This window comes from Salmo trutta, chromosome 32 (assembly GCF_901001165.1).
Source record: "Salmo trutta chromosome 32, fSalTru1.1, whole genome shotgun sequence".
Classification (NCBI taxonomy): domain Eukaryota; kingdom Metazoa; phylum Chordata; class Actinopteri; order Salmoniformes; family Salmonidae; genus Salmo; species Salmo trutta.
The window spans coordinates 23,257,549-23,278,898 of record NC_042988.1 but is presented as its reverse complement, the minus strand read 5'-3'; the positions used below and the strand labels follow the sequence as shown (position 1 = coordinate 23,278,898).

The following is a 21,350-nucleotide window of genomic DNA, read 5'->3' as shown; positions in this document are numbered from 1 at the left end:
CAGCAGCAGAGGAAGGAATGTGAATGGACAGCAGAGTAAACATGAAATTCAGTTGACATGGGGAAGTAATGTGTAAGCCCCCAGGGTTCAGTCTATAGCTGCACCTGCAGGCCCTCAGCTTAGCACGAATCAACCCTCAGAACCAGAGTAGCAACAGGACAAAAGTTTTGGACTAAGTAGTATAGATGATCTTTCTCTTTCTAACATCTGGCTTGTACTGTAAGGTTATGATAAACTGCGCAACCTATTTTTATAGTGACTATGGTGTATTGCACTGGAAGTGTGAAAATCTACAGCCTGCCATGTAGCTGTAGTTTACAATTTACAGTTTGCAATGTTACAGTGCTTACGACAGCACCTATTACAATGTCAACACAACATAATGAAGTGATCGATCGTGTGTCAGCATCATTTATTGCTAGGCAGGCAGGGTATAAAAGTCATATTGTAATCGGACATATTATATTTCTATTCACTTTTGCTAATGTTATAAATATAATCAAAAGTGAAACAATACTCACCAACACAAATAGTTAATCAAAATAAACAACATAATCAAGGATTTAGTGTATATCAATGTCCTTCCAATTAATGGATTTGATCAAAACATCCAGCTGAACAAAACATGTAGGCTTTCAGTAGATTTATGGAGAAGGGAATACTCTCTCATTTATTTACAGAGCTTTTGGTTTATATTTAAGCAATAAGGCCCGAGGGGGTGTTGTATATGGCCAATATACCACGGCTGAGGGCTGTTCTTACCACGACGCAATGCAGAGTGCCTGGATACAGCCCTCAGCTATGGTATATTCGCCATATACCACAAGTCCCCGAGGTGCCTTATTGCTATTATAAACTGGTTACCAACGTAATTAGAGCAGTAAAAATAAATGTTTTGCCATACCCGTGGCTGTCAGCCAATCAGCATTCAGGGCTCGAACCACCCAGTTTATAATACATTTTTTATCACTGCAGCAACAACATAATTACACTATGGTCCCTGCAGGTTCGTCCAAAGCTGCTATGATGAGCAATATAGCCATTATATGGGAAATGTCATATTTAAAAAAAAAAATGTTTATGGTTGTACTGAAAATACATTTTCTTGCTTGAACAAAATCTACAGCATTCTACAGAAATGCCAAATTCATTTTATGAAAAGGGAACAAAAAAAGGGAACAAAAAATCATTAAAAATACGAGCATACTTTAAATGAATGCTTAGCTTGCTTTTACTATTTTAAAGCTTTTAAGCACGCGATTCAGGCCAAACAGTGTTGAGTCTATTGCAAAATTCCTATTAAAGCTGCCTCTTTGTAAGAACCTTCCATCATCACGCTCACATACTTTCAGTGCTGTGAAGTACTTAAGTAAAAATACTTTAATGTACAACTTAGGTGTTTTTTTTGTATCTTTACTTTTACTCAAGTATGAAAATTGGGTACTTTTTCCATCACTGAATACTTTATATGAGTGGATATATCCTTTATGGATCATGACCTAAGAAAAGCGTAATTGAATATTTGACTGATTCATTAGGAAAGAAGTTGCTGCATATCAGTTATAAAGAAGAGGTGGTGGTTAGGGGGAGGTGAGCTCCCTATCCAATGAATTAGAGTCGGATTAATCATAATCAGTCAAATATTCAATAACGCTTTTCTTAGGTAGTGATCCCTAAAGGATATATCCACCTACGTACAGTATGTGAGCGTGGAAGGTTGGAAGGTTCATACAAGGAGGAAGCTTTAATTGGGATTTTGCAATAGACTCAACACTGTTTGCCCTGAATCCCCAGCCTAACTATGTCAGCAAACCAGCCAAACCTCCTCATCTACAGCTGCAGGTTCCACACTCACTCACATCCGTTTGTGACCAACCAGTGGTGTTGTGTGTGTGTGTGTGTGTGCACGCGTGCATGTGTGATTGTGTGTGTGCGATACCAGTGTCAGACACTTTCTGGGCATGAAAATATTTTAGCCACTAGATGGGGCCCTTAGCATAGAGCAAGAATGCAGAGAAGATCATCTGAGTTGATGCGGTACATGTAAAGCAGAGGAGGCTGGTGGGATGAGCTATAGGAGGACGGGCTCATTGTACTGGCTGGAAGGGAATATATGGAACAGGTCAAACATGTGGTTTACATATGTTTGATGCGTTTGATACTTTCCATATGGGTGCGCCCATCCAGAAAGGTAGATGACTCCTCAGGGATATAACCCACTTTATCATGGACATTGCCATTGAGGGCTTCCACCATTTTAAAGTAGTCAACTGGGTAGGAATTCCTATGAGTTGGGAGGAATCAGCCAATGAAGAAGAAGAAAATGTAGTACTTTAAAATGGAGATTGAATCTCAATTGAGCTGCCTAAGCTGTCCCATACGTTATAATGGCACAGATACAAAGATGTGTCCTATATCTAGCTCTATTCGTGCTCCTTTACTAAGTCCATCGCATTTTCAAATCTCTCCCCACAACTCTCTCATGCGCGAAATGAGCAATGACGTCATTGTAGTAACTCCAGCACAACTTTTCAAACAGGTTGCATTCTACCAGACAACCACTAACTGTTGGGTACTGAACTGTTGAATGCGCCTAACGGGATAATGAGAGATGGCATGGAGCAGACCGGTCAAGATTCGCAAGGTGCTTCGAATAACAAATAGTCCAGTTAAGTATCTGAAATGGATCATTTATTAGAAGTAATTCACATTGGATGTATTTATTTATTTTTATAAGATAAAATATTTTTAAATCTAGCGCTCGTATGGCTGTCCCGAACGTGGATACATTGTATCTGATTCTGACCAACTAACTTCTGTTCATGGAAACAATTCAGCAACAATTGTATCGAACGGATTAGAGTCGTATTTTGTGTTTCCTGATATTGTTGAGTTGGAAATTGGGAATATAACTGTAATTTGAAAGCGAGTGTATTTTGGAAGTTGGCTGATGTCTAATGCCACTGGACGAGAATACATTTTCTCCACGTCGTGCTTCTTTACGAAAACTTGTCAGAGTTAGTTTACAAACTATCTGAACTGACACATTCTTAGTTGGCTTCATCACCATGAGAAAGTGTGGATTCCAGTGTCAAATACCACGATGGACTGAGTATATTTGTCACAAATAGTTTATTTTGAGGATAGTTTTTGAGAATAGTGCCTTACCGTGCTTTCTAGGGAGCGCTTTGACATATAATATAGCCTACATCTGAACAAAGTCGTGATGATTTCGGAGGAACGAAGTAGTCATGTATCCAAGCAAGCCCTCAACTTTCCAGTGGGCCTATTGATCCGCTCACCGAAGAAGAGCCTGGCAAAGCTGGGGAGGAAGCCAAGCAATGGATCCCTGCAGTAAGTCATATTATTTATATCCAGTGTGTCTATTTTGTGGGGTATTTAAAATGGGGCACCCTTATTTTGCAGAATTGGATTTCAGTTTTGTTACATGCAGCTGCCTGGGATTTTGTATTTTCAAATGGACGTATGGCCTTCAATAGAAATGTAATTTATTTGTAGAGAGGTGCTCGAAATACTGTCCTCTTATTAATTACCCATTCATTTGGTGTCCTCTCTTGAACTCTCACTTGAATTTACATCTTTGCCTTGCTCTCTCTGTTTCACTCTGTCACTATCTATGTCTCTGTCTCTTATTTCTCTCTCTCTCTCTCTCTCTCTCTCTCTCTCTGTCTCTCTCTCTCTCTCTCTCTCTCTCTCTCTCTCTCTCTCTCTGTCTCTCTCTCTCTCTCTCTCTCTGTCTCTCTCTCTCTCTCTCTCTCTCTCTCTCTCTCTCTGTCTCTCTCTCTCTCTCTCTCTCTCTCTCTCTCTCTCTCTCTCTGTCTCTCTCTCTCTCTCTCTCTCTCTCTCTGTCTCTCTCTCTCTCTCTCTCTCTCTCTCTCTCTGTCTCTCTCTCTCTCTCTCTCTCTCTGTCTCTCTCTCTCTCTCTCTGTCTCTCTCTCTCTCTCTCTCTGTCTCTCTCTCCATCTATCCATCCATTTCTCCCACTCTCAGGTCCAACACCTCGGATGGCACCACCCATTCAGCAGAGAGTACAGGCGTGAGGCAGCCGGCCAAGAACAAAATCCGCCGCCACAACAACAGACTGTCGACGGTGTTCAACCGGAGCCCCCTCCTGCGGGGCGACAGTGGGCAGGGGCATGCCCCAGGTGGCAGGAGCATGGCAGGGGACCTGCAGGCTGCAGATGACCCTGCTGAGCTGTCCAGTCAGATGTCTGCCCCAGGTATCCTAAAGATCTTTGGCAGCGACATCTGCCAGGGAACCAACTACAAGAGCGTGCTGGCCACGACTCGCTCCAGCGCCAAGGAACTTGTCAAAGAGGCCCTGGAGAGGTGAGGGGTTAGGGATGCCCACTGGCATAATGTGATTTGTTAGCATTAGCTTCAATGCTAACAGGCAAGCATAAAGGGAACCTTCCTCAAGGCTGAATGGCATGGATTGCAATACTGCTCATCCTAATATAGTGTGAACCATTGCAAATCACTTAAAGCTGGTGATAGGGATATTTTACCCAAATGGTCTCAAAGCCATTTTATTTCAGGAGGAGTTAGATCTTATCATGGTATTCTGACTGAATCTCTTTTATCGTTGCTTAGATACTGTCTGGAGAAAGAGGATCCCAGTCGATATGTGCTGTGCGACGTGATTGGCCAGACCGGAGCAGACCACCAATGGAAGACAGAGTGCTTTCGGGTCGTGGGTGACCACGAGAAGCCCCTCATGCTGCAGTCGCTATGGAAACCCAAAGAAGGCTTCTCCAGACGCTTTGAGATCCAGAAGAGAGTGAGCGTAGAGGAACAGAGTGCTAAAGAGACCGACACCGTCACAGCAGGTACGTCAACCACACAGGTGCAGCTCAGTGACCCCACTAACAACAACCTGAAGCCCAGGTAATCATTCTGTCTCTGTTGGGGTGGCATTGGATCTCCAATCTCTGTCACTAACTGTAGGGTAATAGAATCCAGCTTATCATGAGACAGAGCAGGGGAGATGGCAGGCAGGTGAGAGGTCAGAGAAAAACAAAAGCTGCAGTGAGGGGTAGACAAGGTCAGAGTGACCCCTCTCTCTTATCTGGGATTGACGACAGGGTCCCAACAGGTCCCTCTGAAGCCCCCAGGGCAGGGGATTGGCTGTGGCTGGATAAGCCTTTTCCACTGGGACCTGAATGTGTCCACCGCTCCACATGTTAATCTTTCCATCAGAGCTTGCTTCCTGCACATTGGTCACTGTGTGGTCTTGTTGACTTTGGCGTGCGTTTGTTATGATTCTCAGTTTTCATCAAACCCCACAACCCCACATCACCCTCCACTCTCTTTGCTCCACTCTGATTGGGGGAAGCTGGGGGAAGTTGCCCCCCCTGCAGGCCTGACCAGCCCCCTGACACAGTGTGGCAGAACAATGTGGAAGAACGCCCACTTCCACAGCTGATAAGGCCTGGGAGCAGGAGCTGTTAGCTGGGTGTGAAGCTGAGCTCTCTGGACATTCCATGGTGCTTAATGGCTCCAAATGAGCTGAATAGTGTTTATGTTGCGGTACGTCAGCCCAACAGCCAGGAACGCCTGTTGATATCAGATAGAGGACAACACCTCTCACTACCCCTCCAGATTTCCTCTCCCCTTCCCCTTCTATGTTTGGTTTGACTGAGAGCCAACTCAGTAAAACATTATGATATGGTGGTGTGTGATGGAAGATCTCCACCAATAGTTTATTGAGTGTTTAGCATACTGTGAAGTTTCAGTTTATGCATAGATGATGAAGTTTATGTTACATTGACTTTATCAGGACACAATCAATGATTTTGTAATAAACTATGAATACATGATTAACAATCACTTCTCTGCATCTAGTCTCATCCTCCCTCTCTCCCGTGCTCCTTTCTGCCCCAGGTATCAACGCCCAGGCTCGTAAGCTCCAGAAGGGCCGTTCGCGGGTCACCTCTCTGTTCATGGACGGCAGTGGTGAGGATGTGGAGGGCCTGGGGATGTGGAGGAGTCTCAGTGAGATGGACCTGTCTGCCATGGAGAAGGAGTCCGTGCGGGCCCAGCAGAAGGCCCAGCTCATCAGGGAGGACCCGGAGGCCGAGGCCGACAAGGAGGCCCTGCGTCTGGGCATGGAGAAGGAGGAGACGGAGAGCAGTGACGACAACACCACCCAGTACTCCATCCACCTGCCCTTTGACTTCCCCTACTTCCTGCTGCTGCAGGGATACAGCTACAGACAGGTAGGAAAACTGGAAAGTGAAGCTGTTGCCACTGCTATACATTAAACCCAGATGCATTTGTTTGTCTATCGGATTATTGATTAACTTAAATGATGAGTAACTTTAATGAAAGGCTTGGCTTCAGCTTACACAGCTGAAGTCAGTTTGTCAGATAAGAGTCAGTCTGTTCTTGAATAGTTAGGCTCAGAATAGGTTTGTATGTTTGGAGAATGTGTCCGGCTGCGACAAAGAAATGTCATGCTGAAATCCTTCACAGAGGGCCTGGGCAGCCAGATAGCAGCAGCTGTAATTGGTTGAGCCGGGTGGCTGCTCCATTGAAGACCTTTCAAGGTTCTCAAGTGTCTCTTGGCAGGGTGGCAGAAACACTGTGACGAAGGCTTATCAGAGAGACTGAGGCGTAAACAAGTATACTCCACTACACTATAGAGGCTCCCACTGAACCTCTTAGGTTAAGACCTGGGGTTAAAATCACCAGAAACAGAGAGACACAGTGAGAGAGAGGAGCAGAGAGCAGAGGGCTTTAGCTGCAGTGAGGATGCTATAACAGGGACAGCGAGAGACTGAGTCTTGCTGCTGGTTTACAATGGGCTCAGAATATTGGGCTCAGAGCCATGAGCTCAAGCAGAGTCGGAGTAGACCGGCATGTTGTGGACAGGTGATCCTCGTGTCCACACACTGAGTGGGCCAGCCTGGGTCATGTACTGGAGAGGCGGGAAAATGGAGCTGGCCCTGGCCCAGCAGTAGAGTTCCCACACTGGGATGTGTTGTCTCTCGTCAGGGCTCGTTGAATAGATAAGGAACACTGTGTTCACAATCACAGTTCAGCTCAGCCCTGCTGCCTCTGCAGTGGAGGTGGAGATAGGCCTGATTAAAGGTACATAGTATTAGAGAATAGAGCAGAAGGAACACTGTAATGTCTAAACAAACTCAGTGGATGGTCACATACACATGCCTTGCCTACACATTTGCACACAGGCTCGTTCATGCCAGAACACACATGCACATTTAGGCACAAAAGCTGCACATTCAACAAAAAATAATAATATTCTTCTCAAAAAGAGATTTCTGTGGGTGACAGATTTTTTTCTGCAATTGTATTCCTTTACAAAACATTCTGGATATTTCAATGCAAAACCAGAGTGAGAGTGGCAGGCTGTGGCCTGAGCAGAGAGACAGAGCCTGCCAGAGGGCCAGAAAGCCAGAGGGCCAGAAAGCCAGAGGGCCAGAGAACCAGAGAGCCAGAGATCCAGAGAGCCAGAGGGCTAGAGAGCTAGAGGGCCAGAGAGCCAGAGAGCCAGAGGGCCAGAGAGCTAGAGGGCCAGAGAGCCAGAGGGCCAGAGAGCCAGAGGGCCAGAGAGCCAGAGGGCCAGAGAGCCAGAGAACCAGTCCCATTCCTAGAAACAGGAAATGCTGCTGCTCTCTGTTGTTTGTTCCTCATTGTGGAGACCGCTGAGTGTGCAGGACACTGGGTGGGGTGTGCCAGATACTGGGGGAAGTACTGAGCCCGCCCCTGGTCTGGCCACTCGACAACAATAAGTCACTCATATATCAGTCCTATGGAATAGAAATGTTCCAGCTCCGTAAATGAAATCGTTTTTTTCAGGCTTGACTAGTTATTTTCGAAAGTGTCTTTGTGCGTCCAGACCAGATTTTCCTGAACTTAATCACCTGTGAACCATGAGAGCTGTATTGGATTTGATTTCCTTGTAAGTGTTGTTGTTCAAGTGCAGGTCAGTGTAGTCACAATTCACATTGACTCACAGCTATTAACTCCCTTCCTAGACAGTTTGATCTATCCTGCCAGATATCATGTGCAGGAAAATAAATAAAGGTTATTCTGAATATTGCTTAGAATAGTCCAGTTCAGAGCAGACTATCATATGGAGCCAGGGACTCTAACCATTTAGTTAGTTAAGTGTATGTGCTCGCACGCACTGCTCAGTGGCTGATTGGCTTCCATGCTAGCTGGGATGATACAGTATCATGACCTGCCTGAAAGGCTCTGCATGGTCAGTCCGATGTTTGAAGTGGCCGTACAGCATTTACTGCGATGCAGCCTCCGCAGACGTCAGGGCTTTCATACTTGTGCTTAGCGGAGCAGAGCAGTGTTATAGTGAAGGAAGTTGTCAAGGAAATGAGTTTGTGTTTATACATAACGTACCGCCCCCACCTACCATCAACGAGTCATGTCAATGTGGAGCTATAAGGAGCCCTCCGCATTGTTACAAAATTTGAGAGGTGCGACGCGGTACGGAGCTTGATTTGGCCTCTGCATGCCTCCGGAGGCTCCGCAATTGCGACACACCCTCCATATGGAGCCTCAGACTACATTTTCAGATCAAGCATAAATTGGCTTTAATAGTCTTGGGACGGATGACCGAGCGACAGGTGGTGTTAGAAGGTCATGACCTCCCTCACACTGATCCTCAACAGAAGGTCCCCACAGGGGTGCTCAGCCCCCTCCTGTACTCCCTGTTCACCCATGACTGCGTGGCCACGCACTTCTCCAACTCAATCATCAAGTTTTCTGATGACACAACAGTAGTAGACCTGATTACCAACAATGACGAGACAGCGCTACAGGGAGGAGGTGAGAGCCCTGGCGGAGTGGTACCAGGAAAATAACCTCTCCCTCAGCGTCAACAAAAGGAAGGAGCTGATTGTGGTCTACAGGAGACAGCAGAGAGAGCTCCACATCCATCCACATAGACGGGGCTGCAGTGGAGAAGATCAAAAGCTTCAGCTTCCTCAGCGTGCACATCACTGAGGACCTGAAACGGTATATATATACAGTACCAGTCAAACGTTTGGACACACCTACTCATTCAAGGGTTTTTCTTTATCTTTAGTAGTTTCTACATTGTATGTATAATAGTGAAGACATCAAAACTATGAAATAACACATGGAATCATGTAGTAACCAAAAAAGTGTTAAACAGATTCTTCAAAGTAGCCACCCTTTGCCTTGATGACAGCTTTGCACCCTGGCATTCTCTCAACCAGCTTCACCTGGAATACTTTTCCAAAAGTCTTGAAGGAGTTCCCACATACACCGAGTGTACAAAACATTAAGAACCCTTCCTAATATTTTGCCCTCAGAACAGCCTAATTTGTTGGCACCCCACAAGGTGTCGAAAGTGTTCCACAGGGATGCTGGCACATATTGACTCCAATGCTTCCCACAGTTGTGTTAAGTTGGCTGGATGTCCTTTGGTTGGTGGACCATTCTTGATACACACAGGAAACCTTTGAGCGTGAAAGACCTAGCAGTGCTGCAGTTCTGGCCACAAACCGGTGTGCCTGGCACCTACTAGCATATCCCGTTCAAGGCACTTACATCTTTTGTCTTGCCCATTCACCCTCTGAATGGCACACATACACAATCCATGTCTCAATTGTCTCATGGCTTAAAAATCCTTCTTTAACCTGTCCCCTCCCCTTCATCTACACTGATTGAAGTGGATTTTAAAAAGGATAATAGCTTTCACCTGGATTCACCTGGTCAGTCTATGTCATGGAAACAGCATAATGTTTTGTACTCAGTGTATTTTTATATGATATTGCTCGTTCTTTCTTTTTTGGGGGAGATTATGTGTGTATTGGTTTTTTTAAAGTGATTGTTTCATCCACTTCTCAATCACCCTTGCTGCTCCCTCTATGGACAGTCTACCCCCCCACCCCAAACGGACACTTACCCTGCCCCCACCCCCCACCATTTATCATTGCTACAGTTGTAAATGTGTATAAAATATTATTATTATTATTATTGTCTAATTCACTTCTCTTTTTTATCCTGCACTGTTGTACCCTGCGATAACATCTGCAACCCTACGCATGTGACTAATAAACACATTAAAAAATATATAATTATGCAAATCTGTGTACTTTGATTTGATTTAACATGGACTTATGGTTTCACACCTAAGCCCTTCCATTCCTGTCCCTCCATCACACTGCCAGTACATGCTTATCCTGGATCTGATCTGTCCTCACATAACACACGCCTCTAATGCGCCTGCTTGATCAATCTCCAAACGATTACACAACTTCTCAATTCAAGTCCTAGGTCTTAAATTTGCACTTTGTATTGTGGTGTCAAAGTGCATGCGTTTACTTTGTAGTTAGGTACTAGGCAGGAGCAGTGTAATTACAGTGTAGTTAATACATAGTAGTTACTAATGATCATAGCATATTGCAAACTGAAACCAGTACATTCATTAATGCGCCAGTCATTCTCATGGATTCTGCTGGTTGACCTTCCATTGCCCCTCCTCTATGCTGCAGGACTTTGTCATCTACCTGATGAGCGGCACCACCACCATCTTCGGCTGCTGCAGGGAGCACTGTAACGGAGAGGACGAGGAGAGGCTCAAGGTGGACATCCTCCTCTTTGCCCCGGACATTCTTCCCCAGCACTGTTGTGTCAGGCGCCTGGACTCTACCAACTCTTTCCCGGGGGACACCAAGCACACTCTGACCCTGCTGAAGCCCCTCCACGGCGCCCCCGTCACCCGGAATGGTTTCCTCCTGAAGGAGCAGGTGGAGCTGACCCCTGGGGACCTGGTGGGTCTGGGCCGACACTACCTGTTCATGTTTAAAGACCCTACCGCCGCCCCAGGGGCCCCACAGACCCCTCTCTGGATGAAACAACTCTGCCCCGCCCATGACGGGGGAGTGGGAGTGTCATCCTCCTGTCAATCATGTGGCTCCGCCCTCCCCATGAAATGGCCTAGGAAGCCAGCTCCTCCTCGGTGGAAAGACCCAGAGGGTGGAGAGGTATCTCTGAGCTATGAGTTGGAGCAGGAGGACAGGATCCTGCAGGAGATCCTGGTCATGGTGGACCCCAGTGGGGACGAGGCCAAACTGACCCCTGCCTTCCTGCTGAGCCTGTCCATCCAACACTCAGCCGCCACGTTCCAGTTGACACACTTCCGAAGGTTGCTGCTCCGCATAGCCAGTCAGATCCAGCTCACCATGTGGGTGAGTAAAACTATGCACAAAAACAATGCACTCTCTCCAGTCAAACGATTTACCTTTTATATCATCACTCCACAAATAAACCTTGAATCGATATGAATTAAACATACTGTGTGTCTCAAGGGTACTATAAAGAAAGAAATGTAATCAATGGTGTCATCAGGATGGAATATCATTTAGATAGGCTTGCTGCTGGTTTGAAATGAATGTTGTCTTTATCTCTGTCCTCTTGCAGGAGAAGACAAAGGAGCTTGCTGTGATCCAACCAGAAAGGTGAGTAGCAGCCTCTCCAACCTCAATCACTCAGCCTTCCCCAGAGATGCTAACAATGAACAGCAAGGATGACAACAGGGTGAAGAACAGTGGCAACCTGCTGCCTCTGACACTAACACCCATTTCACCTTTAGTGTTTGCTATGAGTCATATACAGACTGTATGTAGAGCCAGGAGTCTTAGAATATGATGCTACTGCCTTCCACTACATTCCAACAACAATGCTACTTGAATTTCTGGGAGGGATGTGTAGTACACAGATATGGCATTCTCTCATTGTCACATGTCCCAGTGACTTATCTTTACAGAATAAGAAGCTGAGGAGTTATGGTCTCTTGATGTTCATACTTCTCTATATGCCACCCATTGAAGTGTATGAAGTCAAAATGATAGCTCATGATGATTTAATGTTATGGAAGATTATTGCAGGGCACTGTATTCCAAAGCTGTGCTTTGGCTGCCTGCTGAGAAAGGAGGAAGGATTTTTAAGAAAGAATGTTTCATTTTGCATTTCACTCAATTGCACATGGAAATCAAATGTAATGGTTTAAATTAGCATTCATTCCAAGGGATAAAGACATGCTGTAAAATATGAGTCACTCGCAAGCCACTTTTAGTGCCATTCACCCAGTACAGGGTATTTGTTGGCTGTTGGACTGAACTCAGACCTGTCTATATGTCTCCACTTGCAGGAGCTTCAGTGATGTCCAGCAGGAGCCAGATGATGTGCAGCTGCTGAGCATAGAGGAGCTGATCCCAGGCCTGCGGCCGCTGGTGCTATGGATGGCCAACTCCATTGAGCTGCTGCACTTCATCCAGCATGACGTGCCCCAGCTGCTGCCCTGGAGGCAGGAGGAGGAGGAGGAGGGCTCAGAGCCAGAGTCAGAGATGTGGTCCACTAGGACTGCCAGTGAGGAGGCCATGACGGTCCTGGAGGAGGTCATCATGTTCACCTTCCAGCAGTCTGTCTATTACCTCACCAAGGTCAGTGCATAGTCACACATACTATAATCATACATTGTAGATGGCATTCCATTTGCTCCGTTCCAGACATTATTATGAGCCGTCCTCCCCTCACCAGCCTCCACTGATACACTCAGCAATAGATGCCATGCATGCAACACGCACACAAACATAGACACGTACCTCACACACACAATTAGCACACACACCGCACATGTACACAAATAATAACATCCTTGACTATTTGCCCCAGAAAACCGTGCACAGCCCAAATAGAAAGCCATCTTTTGCCTGTGGACTACAGGAAGCAGGACTTGAGACCTTATGAACGCCATTCTCCGTTTGCAGGTAGCATGCCAGACAATAAGCCATAATAAGCCAGGGGGAACGTGCACACGCTCTCTGGCTCTCTCAGTAAGGATAGGAGTGTGAGATAGTGTCGTCCAGTGGAATAAAGGACTGCTTATCATCTTTTTAATATTCTGTAAATCCACTTCGAGGGTATTTCCAAAGTCTTTTGAAATGTTTATAGAGACCAACAAAAGGTCAAACCTGTTCAACAGTGAGCCCCAGGACGACACTCCCAGGCTGGGTTTACTGGAGTTTCCTATGTTTGGGCCCTATAACTAACTCTATGGCATTAACAGAGCACCATCACTGCCACAGTAACCAGTTACCACGGCGAAGGTGCCTGGCGATGACTGTTCCAGGATGGGAGGGAGCACCGACATGGGTGGGAACAGGGAACAGGATTGTATGTGCTGCTGTTGTTTTGTATGCTCCGAGACCACCTCTTCCTGTCCCTAGATTTCTGTTTCATGACAGAAACCATTAATAAAAGAAAGCTTACACATGCCTGTCAACTTTCCCTGTTGACAGGTACATTTACATGTTTACATGGTGAGGGGAAGGGCATTTTTCCCCCCAATAGTTACAGGCTCTAGTTAGACAGTCACCGCTGGAGCTCAGGGGAAAGCAGGCTTTGTTTTGGTGGTGGTTGGATGTGCAGTAGTCAGGGAAGCAGCTGTAGTCCGGTGGAGAAGCAGGGCAGAGCAGTGGCCTTTACCAAAAGTCTGTTTCCTGCTCAGGAACAGAGGGGCTGTCTTCACATAGACACACCACAAGGATGGATGGGCGGGGTACTCACTGCACATTCTGGGGTCAAGTGAGAGACACAGGCCAAGTCTATACCTTAGATGAATTGTGACACTTTTTTGTGCCAGTATGACCCTATTTTTCTGTCAAAAAACTACTCGAGCTCACACCCACAGCCATGTATTTTTTCTCAGACATGCTACCACTAGCTTCAAAATAAGGTTTTAACTTTGTTTATATTCTAAAACAGTTGGACTTTTAATGCTGTACTGGAGAATACGATCCCCAGTTCCCGTCATTCGACCAATCTCAGCTTAATAACTAATCAGCACCTGTAGCTCTGCGGAACTGGTCTCTAATCTATCTAGTGACCTGTGGTTGAAGGAATGTATGTATGGTGATTGGGATTTAACAGGCAGGTCTTTATGATCTTTCAGAGCCTCTGAAGGGTCTGTCTTAGTCATGATACGTGCCTGCTGACCTGGCTCTCTGAGGGGTGATGTCATGGACTAAAACAATGGCAGAGAGCTGTGTCAGAGGAGGGAGGAGGAGGGAAGAGGGGGAGAAGGGAGGAGGAGGAGGCCAGGATATCTGCACTGGGACTCAAAGTATTTGTTACTTATTGAGTGCTCAATGGTCAGAACTTGGCTTCCTCTTGTTTGGGCCCTTCTCACTTTTGGTGGAAGCAAGAATGTGCCTGTTTAAAGTTTATTTTGTTGAAACATAGAACAAGGGTTTTGTTTATGTTAAACCTTTACCAGATTGTGGTCTGCCAGGGCCCTATATTGGTCAATGGTCATAGCAAGAAGAGTAGTGGAGCTGTACATGTTTCAGTGTCACCTCGTTAACCCTCTCCCCTTTCTACTCACCCAGAGCCTTGTGTCTGTCTGTCTGTCTGTCTGTCTGTCTGTCTGTCTGTCTGTCTGTCTGTCTGTCTGTCTGTCTGTCTGTCTGTCTGTCTGTCTGTCTGTCTGTCTGTCTGTCTGTCTGTCTGTCTGTCTGTCTGTCTGTCTGTCTGTCTGTCTGTCTGTCTGTCTGTCTGTCTGTCTGTCTGTCTGTCTGTCTGTCTGTCTGTCCATGCAGGAAAAGGGGGTTATGGGTGCTCCCATCCAGAAAGATAGATGACTCCTCATGGATATAACCCATTTTAACATGGACATTGCCATTGAGGGCTTCCACAATTTTAAAGTAGTCAACTGGGTAGGAAGGAATCAGCCAATGAAGAAGAAGACAATGTGCTACTTTAAAATGGAGATAGCTTCAATCGAGCTGCCCATGCTGTCACCGACACTATAATGGCACAGATAAAAAGATGAGTCCTATATCTAGCTCTATGGGTGCTCCTTTACTCAGTCCATTGAATTTTCAAATCCCTCCCCGACCACCCGCCCATGCACGAAATGAGCAATACGTCAGGGTTGTAACTCCAGCACAACTTTTCAAACAGGTTGCATTCTATCAGACAACCACTAACTGTTGGGTACTGAACTGTTGTTGGGAAACAGGTTTTCCTGCTCTGCTAAAGCCTTCCTCTACCTTGACCAGTATGTGGGTCGTTCCACGAAGTGAGTGCCTTTTGCGTCCCTTTGCTATTTAAAGTGGAAATTGTACACACATATTACATTAAATGAGGTTCCCTTTAGTATAGAACACATGGAAAATTCAATAAATCAGACTTTTAATATGAATAAAGAATTCTGCATTTTGACATGTCCCTCTGTACATCCTCTGTGACTTTTAGGAGATCTTAACCCACTTATCATCAACATTTATCAAAGTTTTCACCATCATTGTAAACGCTTAGTTATATTTCCTGAAGATCATCAAATCAAATCAAATTGTATTGGTCACATACACATCTTTATCAGATGTTATTGCGGGTGTAGCGAAATGCTTGTGCTTCTAGTTCCGACAGTGCAGCAATATCTAACAAATAATATCTAACAATTTCACAACATATGCAACAATACACACAAATCTAAGTAAAGGAATGGAATTAAGAATATATAAATATATGGACGAGCAATGTCAGAGCAGCATAGACTAAAGATACAGTAGAATAGTAGAGAATACAGTATATACTGTACATATGAGATTAGTAATGCAAGATATGTAAACATTATTAAAGTGACTAGTGCTCCATTTATTAAAGTGGCCAATGATTTCAAGTCTATGTATGTAGGCAGCAGCCTCTAATGTGCTAGTGATGGCTATTTAACAGTCTGATGTCCTTGAGATAGAAGCTGTTTTTCAGTCTCTCGGTCCCAGCTTTGATGCACCTGTACTGACCTCGCTTTTTGGATGATAGCGGAGTGAACAGGCAGTGGCTCGGGTTGTTGATGTCCTTGATGATCATTTTTTAAATGATCTTTTTGGCCTTCATGTGATTAGTGATTCATTTTAAGCAAGTAGAAACCCCTCAGCCTTCCAGTCATTACGCTAACGCTAGTTGGCATTGGCTGGCGAAACTACCACAAACTTCCTTCGTTTTGGACACAGAGACATAAAAATGGTATCCACAAGTTCATCTGACTCTAGCGGAGTAGATAAAGGGCCTCATTGCCAGTATCCTTTTAAGGTCAACCATGTTACATGAATTGAACTCTCATTTAAAGACGGTGAAACTATTCCTTTTTCAAAGTGCAAATAAAAAGAAACTAACAGTCAAATCATAGTGTAAAAGCAGGTGAGCTGGTTATAGTCTTTTTGGCAATTTTCTGATGTTTTGTGGTGGAAAGCTGAGCGGGTCGAGCATAGACAGGCTAGATATGTTTTAAATATATATATATTTTTAGTGAAGCTTGCATTCAATTGCCCCTCCCTGTTGCATGAAACAAGCTTTGATTCCCCCTGTCACAAGGGGATTTATGGATGATTTCAGATGAAGTCGTCAACCCTGTTACGGTCAACTCTGTTACCTTATTTGGCACTTAATAGGCACTTACTATAGTCCATTTTTTATTTAACCTCTTGAGTTGGAAAATATGTTTTTTTTTAGAACATGTACTGTTTATGACAGAATGCTAAAAGTAGGTGAAATATAACATTTTTGTTTTTTCCAACAAGTTACACTACTCAACCAACCATGAGACAAAACACTCCAGGAGAAGTTGTAGGAGTTCATTCCCATGCCTATTACTCACTGGTATTACCATTCCTTAGTAGTCAACAGCATGGGCTATTATCAGCTAGTTTATGATACTTGGCAGTTATTTATTATGGGAATTATCAGAGGCTGGAGGGGGCAGAGGGGGGTTTAGTCACTGGGAAACATTTGTGTTTCTGTCAGGAATGGCCAGTGGCACCAGTGTTATCAATGCGAATCCCAGGACTGTGTATGGTACACTGTTAACAATGGTGAGTGTCAAGACTGGACAGTCTAAGGGCCCTGGCTATCAGGCCCCTGGCTATTCCCCTTTGGAGGGGAAGTGTCTGTCTGGCTTTCTGTAACCCCTCCTCCTTGGGCTCTGACTGTTTTCTGATTGGCTCAGGGAGCTCTGGGTCAGTGGGCATAGCCCTGTTGACTAAGTCACTGATTCCACTGCAGTTTTACTGAATCTGTCAACAAATATTTGCATGTTGATGAAGGTTTATTTTATAAAGAGTATGGCTGATAAAGTGAGAATCGCTGACAAAACGTCCCTTTTAAAGAGCAATATATAATGAGTGAGTGCAGTATACTTTCAGTATTAGTGGTTCTGGGTACAGTAGCTGTGACTGTAAGGTTTCTTATCTCCCTCTCTCTCCTCAGAGAGGTGCTAGACTATGGTACAGTGAGGTAAAGTCTTGTAGCTGTGACTAACACCTCTAGCATGCCTCTCTCTGTCCTCAGAGTATGTACTCGGCACTGCCAGGCCTGCTGGATGGGAACCCGTTCTCGGAGAGCGGGCAGCTGCGTGTGCCAGAGGGCGTGAGCGGCATCCTGGATGTCCTGAAGGAGGCGCTGTCTCTGCTCAATGCCTTCCAGGTGCACTCTGACATCAGCTCGCAGCTCTGCGCCTACCTCTTCTTCTTCACCAACGCATCCCTCTTCAACGCACTCATGGAGAGAGGTGAGACCTCCAACATGCTCTGTTTCTGACTCATGGGGTTTTGTAGGATCAAATCTTAATATCCTCAAAGTCCTATCACAAGTATCCTCATAAAATACATACTGTATGTGTTAATGGGATACTTTGGGATTTGGACTTTCCCCAGAGTAAGATGAACTTGTGGATAGCATTTTTATGTTTCTGTGTCCACTATGAAGGACGTTAGAGGTAGTTTCGTGAGCCAATGCTAACTAGCGTTAGTGTAATAACTGGAAGTCTATGGGTATCTGCTAGCATGTTGCATCTTATAGAAGTTTCATTATACTCAATAGCCATGATCGAAATTACATGAGCATTTCTGAGTGGTGTTTTGTTCTGCAGTCTCTGGAGGTGGGTTCTACCAGTGGTCTAGAGGGGTCCAGATCAGGGCCAACCTGGACCTGCTGATGGACTGGATACAGGGGATGGGCCTAGGGGACCTGGCTGTGGAGTTCTTCCAGAAGCTCTCTGCTGCTGTCAATCTGCTGGCAACGCCCAAGGAGAGCCTACTACAGGTCAGAGGGCACTTCCTTTATATTCACTTCCTGTTTTGGTTTGGTCTGCTGAGTCAGAGCACTAAATAACACTGTAGCCAATGTCCAAAGCAGTCTGAATATATAGTGTATCAAAATGGTATTTTACAGTGTATTGGACTGTACATCACCAAGTGTCTCAGTTCATTATTGGTACACTAATCTCTGTTAACCCAAAAGAAAAATCATTATTAATTTGGTCAACTGCGTGATTTACTTCTGGGTCTTTACGTGTTAGGAATTGTGAGTTTGCAAAGTCCCTACCCTCGCAAAAATAAACTCTTATCCAAAGCCCCCTCCCCCTTCCGATCTGTGTGGGCAACGCATGAATCACTTGTAGCCAAGCAGTTTAAGCCCCGCCTTCGTTCCATCCTGATACGTCCATATAACCAGTGACGGAAACCCAAGGACTGAAACTACTGCAGTTCGTTATCACAGGGATCCCATTCAGTCCCAGCAGATTCTTGGGTCTACATGCAGAATCTGCCCACGGGAGATTATTGGCATACCGAACATGCCTCGAGTGGGAATCCTTTGGGAAGTATTTAGGAAAATCTGGCAAAACATTGAAAACATTCATGAATCATCACTGAAACCCTGTTTCCCTACATTTCGTTGCTAACTAGATTTTACTCTTAGAAATGCATGTTGTCTTTGATGGAGGTGATACTGTTGAAGTAGTTATAAGATAATAACATTGCGAGTATAGTTTGAATGGGCCATTGTGGGGTGAGAGATGTTGTTTGTTGTGGGAAAAGGTGTGTGTACACAGGCTGTTGGTTTTATACCTCTATAGCACCTTACTAAACATTCCCCTGCCCTGGCCAGTTATCAGATCTGGAAAAATACTGCAGGCTTCAAGTACGGTAGTACGATACACACTTCTGATGTTATGAGAACAGTTAGACTAAGTATGGTCTTAACACTATCGGTGTGATGACAACATCCAGATGTAATGGTAAAGCAATGAAGCAATGGTGTGTTAATGACAACATTTTCGTCCACTATAGCAATTCTGAATGTATCCATTGTAGACCACAGGTGTTTTACAAGGTATGGAACAGATTGACAATGTTAGAGAGCTGAAAGCTTATTTTCACTGACGGATGTCAGCTGAGTGGAAGTCACACGTGCCACCACATGACATCATTAAAAAAGCTTGGCAGAGCTGTGGGAAAAGAATGCTTGGAAACAATGGAATTTTTTCCACCAAATTGTACTCTACATCTCATATTATGCAATGACTTCTCATCTATTGATGAAGAAAATATACATTTTGCCAAGATAGGCAGTCCTTGCACCAAGAACTTAAACAAATAGACATAATAATAATTCATAATTAGGTGTGTGCTTATATTTATCCTGTTTCACACATGTACAAGTGTGTATTATACACGTGTGAATTGGAAATGTGTTTTTTTGCATATTCCAACTCACCCTGAGACATCCTTGGACAGTGGGGTAACGGCCAGGTTCACTGTATGTATGTTTAAATCCCATGTTGTTGATGCCTGTGGCTTTAAACTGTGTGCCACAGAGTAGTTAATCCTTCCTTAAGCATGCCATTCTCTCTGTAATCCACTGAAAGGAGGATCCTGTTTACTGGGGGGAAGTTGAGCCTTGACATATCTGGTGGTGGTTCAGTTAGTTAACACTGTGGGCTAGTTAGAGACATAAAGACAGAGACCACCATATAGAACAACCCAGCTAAGGGGCTCCCGTGTGGCGCAGCGGTCCAAGGCACTGCATCTCAGCGCAAGAGGCATCACTACAGTCCCTGGTTCGATTCCAGGCTGTATCACATGCGGCCGTGATTGGGAGTCCCATAGGGCGGCGCACAATTGGCCCAGCGTCATCCGTAGGCCATCAATGTAAATAAGAATTTGTTCTTAACTGACTTGCCTAGTTAAATAAAGTTTAAATAAAAAAATTTAAAAAATAAGTGGAGAAACAAATGTTAAACACACACATACACACATATCCTGCTTCTGGTCATGTTTATGACACCTGAAAAGATAAGGGAGATAGGGAAAACCTGTTGCCAGTCTGTGTGTGACACAAGGCTGGCTTTAGAGTGACCTCTGCCGTGACATGCCCACACTACTGTATGTCTCATCCTATGAATGTACAGGGGCTGCAGGAAGGCTGTGGACACGTCATGTTCTTGTAATGTTCTCCCGGGTTAGTACATGAGAGAATCACCTCCTACTCATCCCAATTACAGCACTGTTGTTGTTGTGGATAGTTGTGGGTTTTATCTTAAAACCACAGTTTGCACAGCCCTAAAGCATCAAATTCAGTCAGAAAGTTGTATTTTCTCCTGCAGCTGCCCTCATATTTCATTTAGATCCAGAGTTTATAGTTTCTTTATCTGATTTTATTTTGATGGAACTCATTCACCAGGATTGGAGAAAGGAGCCTGCTGAGACTCAGTGCAACCAGACTGACAGTGTAGCATTTCACTCTTCAATCCACAGCCATAAGGGGCTAATACAGTATGAGACAACACCTGTTCTCAATATCTAACCAGAAGGCAACCATGGTAACAGCCCCAAAACAGTTCCCCAGTAGTAGAACCAGTCTCCCCTCAGTCAAAGGCTGCCTTGCCTCTCTCCTCTATTCCTGGGGACGGTTGCTAGGAGGCTGGTGGTTTTGTTTATGAATCACTCCCATGGCACGAGGTCAGATGTTGTGGTTGGTAAAACGGAGCGCACACCCTTGTCATATTCTCAGTTTTCCATCTGGAGTTCTGGGCTTGAGGGAGTGAGGGACATAGTAAATGACCAGTGATGTGGCATGGTTTTGTTATGGCTGAGCTCTCAGTCTCCAGTAATTACTGATGATACAAAGTTAGGAAGATTATGTCATTGATGCCATAATTTTATGCCACTTATGACTGGGATACACCAAGTCAAATGGTAGATATAGAAAATATAGACTTAAAATAATGTAAAAAATAGGTCACTATTGCTTATAAACATTCCCATAACTCCTCCTTCTGGCCAGCCTCTGTGCTGTCATGCGACAAAGAGGGTGTGCTCATTGGAGGAATGAAGGGATACAAGGCTAGGGTAAATATGGTCTGATATATTCTACACTATGCCTGTCAGCATACCAATAACACCTCTATGCCAATGATGTCATCTCGAAATGATTCACCTATGTCTTTCTGGTTAGTTACTGAGTCATTAAAACACCTC

The 21,350-nt window shown here is 44.8% G+C and overlaps 1 protein-coding gene across 2 annotated transcripts in view; it reads left to right on the top strand.

Annotated features, from left to right (window-relative positions):
* Positions 1–2,550: 2,550 nt before the first annotated feature.
* LOC115171456 (ras-associating and dilute domain-containing protein-like) overlaps positions 2,551–21,350 on the top strand; it is a 34,954-nt gene continuing 16,154 nt past the window's right edge. For both annotated transcript variants that reach the window (XM_029728275.1, XM_029728274.1), the window contains exons 1-9: positions 2,551–3,354; positions 4,012–4,350; positions 4,615–4,850; positions 5,905–6,239; positions 10,524–11,219; positions 11,452–11,489; positions 12,182–12,473; positions 17,380–17,599; positions 17,960–18,132. In XM_029728275.1, the coding sequence (XP_029584135.1) occupies positions 3,227–3,354; positions 4,012–4,350; positions 4,615–4,850; positions 5,905–6,239; positions 10,524–11,219; positions 11,452–11,489; positions 12,182–12,473; positions 17,380–17,599; positions 17,960–18,132 (2,457 nt within the window). In that variant the 5' untranslated portion in view covers positions 2,551–3,226. The remainder of the gene's footprint in view (positions 3,355–4,011; positions 4,351–4,614; positions 4,851–5,904; positions 6,240–10,523; positions 11,220–11,451; positions 11,490–12,181; positions 12,474–17,379; positions 17,600–17,959; positions 18,133–21,350) is intronic.